The sequence below is a fragment of the Apaloderma vittatum genome, unplaced genomic scaffold (assembly GCF_000703405.1).
Source record: "Apaloderma vittatum isolate BGI_N311 unplaced genomic scaffold, ASM70340v1 scaffold6416, whole genome shotgun sequence".
In the NCBI taxonomy this organism is placed as follows: Eukaryota; Metazoa; Chordata; class Aves; order Trogoniformes; family Trogonidae; genus Apaloderma; species Apaloderma vittatum.
In genome coordinates this window covers 12,379-19,700 of record NW_009721149.1, presented here as the reverse complement: position 1 = coordinate 19,700, position 7,322 = coordinate 12,379, and the positions used below count along the sequence as shown (strand labels likewise).

Below are 7,322 nucleotides of genomic sequence, written 5' to 3'. Positions count from 1 at the left end.
TAATGCCTTCGGTATGGTATTTTTAAATATCTGGTTTTCATTCTGTACAGCAGTCAATCTGAAAAACAGAAGGTTAGTGGTTTCACTTCTTGGCGCTTTTACATAACAAGGATGAAAGTGACCTTACAGTACATGAAGAGCCTTCAATTATAAAAGCTCCGCAAACCATTACCACACTGTTAAAAACAAAAACAGTGAAGATTTCGTTAATGAATTGTGGGTCCTTACAAAATTACTTTTGTGATTTAACAGATAACATCAATGAAATTATCATATATAAAAACAGCTCAGGTCTTAACATTAATGGTCTGACAAACGTATTTAAACAAGTATATTTGGAGTTAAGACTAGTGCTAAATTTAGCTTCTAAATTTAGATTTGAGTTTATATACTCTCAATATGCCTTAAAAAAGTCCAACTTTCAGAAGAGTCTGGAAAAACAGCAGTTTCAAGTAAGCAATTAGGTGGTGTGGCTAGAGTTACCATAAATACATACTACATACTGACTTGACAAAATTGTGTTAGAAGAAGCATAAGTAGAACTACTACCTCTGAAGGTTCTTGCTTTGGTTATCTTTTAAAAAAAAATATTCAGACTGTTACAGTAACAGTACAAGTTCATTATAAAGCCACATGCCTGTCTGCAGATGTTCTCTTATCAACTGTTTTTTACTATGCCCACTGCCAGCAATGGACATTCTGCTTGGAAAATTCACCTCCTGCTGTAAAAAGTTTGGCTGAACCTTATGAAGAAAATTCTGATAACAGACTCGACGCACTGTTTCGTTCAGTTCTTGTTAAGAGTATTTAAGAGCCTTCTCCAGCCACAGTCTTTTTGAAACACAAGGCACAAGTAGGGAGTGGACATGCCAGCAAGAAGTGATTGTCTGAAATTAACAGTCCACAGCAGTCTTCCAGTCCAGCACAATGAAACATTTTTGCTGTCCAATTCTATGCCACGTCTTCTAGATAATCTGCAACATCACTTAATTGAGAAATGGTAAAGTCTTGCGTGATGCCTTCAAGCTAGAAAAGAAACGAAATTACAAACTCAGAAAGCACAGAAACAGTATCATTTCTTCTAGTCCTTCATAGAGCATCCCATCCTCTTGGTCTCAAGCTCGTTCTGTGCAATTTCAAACTTCTTTAGTAGGTGCTCAGGCAAATCTTGAGATATAGGGACAAGACATTCCTATGCTAGATATCAAACCAGTATCTGTACATTCCTGCGCTGGACACCAAACTGGATACTAAACCACTACATTTTACATGCCTAGAAAAAGACACTGAGTTGTGCTACCGAACAATTGTTGTGATTTTTAATTAATAGAGTATCTACCTTGGCAGGAATACCTGGTGCAAAAACACAGAATATAAATAATACAACCTTAATACGTATCCTAAGAATATATGATTATGGTACATTCCTTCATGGAAGATTAAAAAAACCCACATAAACAAACAAACCCAACAAAGATCAGAAGAATGTCAAGAACAATTTTAAAAGAATCATACTTTATCACTGGCATTTGACTCTTCTGTTTCCACAGAAATTTCATCTATTTCTTCACCAATACTGATATCACTTTTTTCTGAGCGATGACTAGTACTAAAGAGAAAGAAAATCAGACATGTAGAAATAAGACTTTCTTTTCAAACATCCAGATATTAAATTCACTGTCACTTTATACCCAACATTAGATTGCAGCTTCACTTCCTAGAAAGTTAAATATGAATTCACTTAATAAACCCGTAACAACTGAAGGCTTTCTACCTAGATGAAGCTATGATAGAAAACAGATAAATACTTATGCCTCAGTCCTGCAGTTTACAACACTAATACTTTCACATCATAAGGATAAGGATGCTAAATATTACTAATGCTTTATTTTTTAGTTGAGTATTTCAGCATACACCATATTCGTTGTCTAACAGCATTAATTAAAAGTGTTAAAACATTATTAAGGGTATAGTTCAGGAAAAAAACAAACCCAAACACCTTCCATAGAAAAGCAACAACTTATCATTTTAAAGTTAGCACCTGTTTTTTAAGGAACTTACTACCCACAACAAAAAGGGATTTTTTTTACATTTATATGTAAATAATGTGTTAATACATTTTTATATATATTAATAGCAAATTGAAGTTTAAAGGAGTTCTGAGACACTGACAGACTCCATCAAGAGTGACTAGCTAAAATAATACCATATAATTTAAATACACTAATGGGTAGGCTTATAATGAATAAAATACCATGCCACTGCAGTGTTATCCTTCTCTTACCTGTTGAAGTCATCGGCATACTCATCATCATCTCCATTGCCTAAATAATTTTTAAAAGGTATTAATCAAACGAGTTTTCTTTTCAGGAAATGCCAGAAAATAATCCATTCTTGCACCAAAATACAGGGGTTTGATGGCCAGCAAAAGTGCAAGTAGATAAAATCACTTGTGCTGATTAGGAAAATTAGCATGTTTGTTATTAATTAATCTCAGTCTCATTTACACAAATGGTTTTGAAATTGAACACACATTTTCACGATGTCAACTGCATTGCTGAAGACAAAGTTTAAATACCTGGCAGCTCTATTTTGAAAGAAAGCTGATATTTCTTATATCACATCATCTTCATATTGCTCCTAAAGCTTGCAAGGGAACTTTCAAAGGTGTGGAGGGCAAGTAAGCATGCCACTGAAAACCAGAAAGACTTATCTGGCTATCTTTTTCCACAACTACAAAGCTCTTCTTTTCTTAGAAATCCAGACAACAGTATTTATCACTTGATATTAGCAAATGTGTGCATGGAATTAATCAAATTTTTTCTCTATGTTTAAAATACTAATCCACACACAAGAGATCAGTTTTCACTTTTCTGTATTCCTTTAGAATAGATCTTGCTCTAACTGCAGTAAATTTCAAAACAGTAATAAATAGAGTGACAGAAGTAAAAGTCAAATATTTTAGTCTAATACAGGTATTTCAGCTTCTCAGCCTCCCTTAAGAAGCCAAGTCAGAACTTACAATCCAAAAGATCAGTTTCTTCATGCTTAGCAGTTACTTGCCTAATTCTAGGGATCCCAGTTTTGCATTCACCAACCGCAGGTCTTTCAAAACAGAGTTTCTATTCAAATCTGTAACAAACCAAAAGCATTCATATCAGAAATGTGACTTATGACTTTTAATAAGATCCCATATCCATCAACCATTCATAACATTCATTCATTCTTTATTCTTTTACAATAGTATTACATAATTTTACCGTACAGTAATACTATATCTGATTTTCAGGTCTGAACTCTGTTAACATGAAACATGAGTAGCAAACAGGGATGATCTCCCAGTATTCAGGATCAGGTTTTACAATATGAAAGCTAATATAATTAATTAAAGAATGTGTGCAAATAATCTATATAAAGGATTAAGTTAGTTTCAGATAAAAACTGAGCAGTAGAATATTATACTCCTGAAAATTATTTTATAAAAAAAAAAGTGTAGATCAGTTTTTCATATTCCAAAATATAAAATGCCCAAACAGTAGCATAATATACCAAAACCATCATGCGATCATTTAGGGAAAAAAGCATTATTATAAAGCACATTATACCCAGAAGGGGGCAACAGACTTCACCACATTTGCATCTGAACATGTAGATCATTCATTACATCACAGGAAATCTCCGCCACATTCACCAAAACACAAAAATACATGAAAACTTACTATCAGACTCCTTTAGCGAAGGTGCACCAGTCAGGGAGCTTAACCCACTTTTTAGAGGTGGTGCATCAGAAAGGGATGCTAGACCCCCTGCTTTATTAGCTTCAGTTTTCCTAAAATAAATCAAATAAATGAGTACTTCACAGAGCTGTAAAATGTGGGTAGTGACTTTCTTTTCTGCCATTTACTAAGTTCTCACAGAACTAGAACATGAATATTTAGAGCAAAGAGCAAGGGGAAAGGAGTATTCATTCTGCAATCCTAAAACCAGTAGGCAGTTTACGGTCACAAGAGTCAAGCATGACATTCAGCAAGAAAGTCACTTCCTCACCTATGCAAAGACTTCTGCCTGCCATCTTTCACAGACAGAGTTCCTGCACCTTCCTCAGCATCACTAGTTATATCAAGGTGCCTTTCATTATCCACATGTGAATGCAGCCAAAAGAAGAAAGATTCAGATATAAGTTCATTTGGTTACTACCTATTCCATTCATATATTTGAAATACTACTTCCAAGTAAGGGACGAAGAAACACTATTAGAGACATCAAGACTTTCACATTTAGTATTACCAGAACTGCTTGTTACTGTGATTTCATTCCTATTAGTAATGGACAACATTTGAATCATTCATTTTATCACCAAAAAATCATTTATACCTTCACATATTAAAACACTTCAAGATCTTCGACAGCAATTCAGAGACCAAGTGGCAATGAGAGCTTGGATCGTGTCTTACTCTCCTTAGTAACTGCATGTCCCCTTTCTCTCTAAGGCACTCTTCTTACAGGAATGAGCAAAGCTTCCATAAAGAATTTATCTTTTTGCAAATCAAGCAATTCTGGTGTCTCTCCTACATGCTGCTCATCCCCTGGGACTCCAGTACATCAGCACATACCACAAAGGATTTCACCTGAAGAATATGTTCTTTTTTCTCCTCTAGAGGAGCTGCCAGGAGGGTAGAAGCAAAAGACTCATCAGAGACAACTCCGTTACAATTAGTTGCCAGCTCATTTATTATTAATATACTCAGCAAACCTTATTATGGAACATTGCTTATATTATCCTTTATTTATCCTTGTTTTATTGAACAATTAAGTGTCTTTTTCTTGGATGGTCTTTTTAAAGAAACCCTATTTAGCCAATTTCAAAGTGAACTTCCCTTCCTGTCATATGAAAACGCTCAAACAATAAGAAATTAGTAAATATTGTTATTATCCAAAAGTTTTTCCAGCCTCTTCCAGTTTTCCCAATGTATTTAATTTATTTTATGGCAACACAACCACCTACTACAATAGTTAGATTTTGGATAAAGGCTATTTAAACGAGCTCTCGAGTAAGGAGGAATAACTGCAGGTGGATGCATCTTTAAGAGTGATATTTCTAATAAGAAAAAAAGAAATATTATAGTAGAGTTATTTGTAACACACAGTATTTTCCAGAGAAAAATCGCTCCTCTTTGAGGAAAAAAAAATCTGCTCCGAGTAGATAAATTCAGCAAAAGCTGTATTATAAATAATCTTTCTCAAAAAGTCCATTAATTCATTAAAGAAACCTAGTTTACCTGGCATGGTTGTTTTGTGCTGTACCAGAATGATTCCCTTCCATGAGTAAGTATCTACTGTAGTGATAATTATAAAGTTTATGCTGTTTGGCCTGCTATCAATGTAGCTAGAGGAGAAAGCCAATGTGAGAGGCGCTACTGTCAAACTGACTTGCAAACGCTTCTACAGCCTCTTCTGGTAGCCTCTACTAAGCTAAAGTAATTCTCCAATTACTCAAGCACAGCAAAAGTACACCAATAAATGATCTTGCAGCATATCTCTATAGAGATGTCTAACTAAGCTTTGAGATAACTTGACAGGATAACACAAAAATAGGTTTTTCAATTTTTGTAACAAGGCTGCTGTGTAGTTCAACTACTAGGTTGTTTCAAATGGTATTTGTCAGATGATAACAACAAAAAACGTCCTTCAGAAGTGTCTGCAAAACTGGCATATGCAGAAATGACAACACTTCACTGAAAACGTAAGTGCATAGAAAAGGTGTTGCAGTGTTAAGAGGAAACCCTCGACTGTGAGAAAACTTTCTTTATTCTCACAGCTATGAAGCCAGTTTACAGATTCATCAGACTTTTTTGTACTCCTTACAAAGCCACACAGATCTCTAAAGTGTTACGCCTGTCATTGTTCACTTCCTTTAGTGCTGATCATCACTGCAGCTCTGCCACAAGAGGAAAACACTGATGTCTGTGCCTCAGACACGTTCATTCGACCAAAGAAATATGCTGGGGGCATTACCTAGTCTAACCCATGCACCTTAAAGTGATACAAGTTTTCCCACTCAATGGTACATCCAAAAGATCCCAGATGACATTGTGCATTAAAGAACATAATCACAGAAAAGCACATTTTGGAAACAAAACAACACAGATCTAAACACACTTACAGCAGCTAGCTCTCAAAGGTCTGCAAGCATATCGAGGACAAAATAAACCTGTATTAAGTAGGATATCCATGTTGCTTACCAGCCATATGTTCTTTCTGGTTTGGGTATAGGATCATCAAAAAAAGAATCTCCCTCTACATCATCTTCATCCACACCTGGATCACTTTTTTCTTTGGTATTTAAGTCTTTGTTTTCCAGTTGAGGATCTAGTTTTGTTTCGTTAGGCAAGAAGTGAATGCTTCTTTTGCTTGCTTCCCCTGATGCGATACTTGTATCGCTTTGAGTGGTTTCAGCAGCCTTGAAAGATAAAAGAAAAGCCCTCACTAAAAGGAATAAACATGTCTTATAACATTGTACGTGGCAATATAAACCCACAATACATAATATACACCTATCATCACTTTTTAGAAAGTTCTCAGATTTATTAGTACTTTTCAGAAATTTCTTAGTATCATCAGGAATCACACCAGATGAAAGAAGTTGTTTTAACACTTTAGAGGGGAAGTGTTCTTTATTGCTGCTGCCATTAAAAAAATCTTGTTCCATTCTCTGCATTGCTTTGCTATCTGCATAGCCTCTATTATAAAAGGAATGAATTTTAAAAGATGTTAGTCATCAAATAAAGAAATCCAGACTGGTTCTTACCTCCTAGCTTTTAATATAGAAGACTTTATTTTACACCTTGAAAGTTACATGATGGTTTAATGTTGCTTTGCAACTCCTCTATAAAGAAATGTTAGTTACAGCCATTGTCTTCAAAAGAAAACAACGTAAACCCATGCAAATCACTCTAACTTCCACATTAAACAATAGTCTCTGCAATATAATATTGTTATAAAGTGGTAATCATAAGACAAATGCAGTTAATGACCCCTTCTCCCTCCAAATACTAATTAAAAAAACCACAAACAAGGTACTGCAGCAGAATATAACTTTCAGTCTCTGCACCACGCTTATGTCTCAGTCCTAGAGATACTCAATCATGTAAGGAGTACTCTGTATGCTAACTTTAATATTAAGTAATACACTTCAAGTTACGTCTTTGCAAAACTTACAGGTCCAAGGAATAATACTCAAGTTTACCTAGATGAAGATGTTGTGAAAAAATAGACTGTTATTTTTACATAGCATCTTTCTACCTACCACATGGTACTGCAAT

At 34.9% G+C, this 7,322-nt stretch overlaps 1 protein-coding gene across 1 annotated transcript in view; it reads right to left on the bottom strand.

The window, feature by feature from the left end:
- Positions 1-951: 951 nt before the first annotated feature.
- FGFR1OP (FGFR1 oncogene partner) overlaps positions 952-7,322 on the bottom strand; it is a gene marked incomplete at its 5' end in the record, with an annotated part of 17,448 nt that continues 11,077 nt past the window's right edge. Inside the window, 6 exons of the mRNA XM_009871260.1 lie at positions 952-1,026; positions 1,516-1,609; positions 2,285-2,324; positions 3,064-3,132; positions 3,720-3,829; positions 6,243-6,460. Coding sequence (XP_009869562.1) covers positions 952-1,026; positions 1,516-1,609; positions 2,285-2,324; positions 3,064-3,132; positions 3,720-3,829; positions 6,243-6,460 — 606 coding nt within the window. The remainder of the gene's footprint in view (positions 1,027-1,515; positions 1,610-2,284; positions 2,325-3,063; positions 3,133-3,719; positions 3,830-6,242; positions 6,461-7,322) is intronic.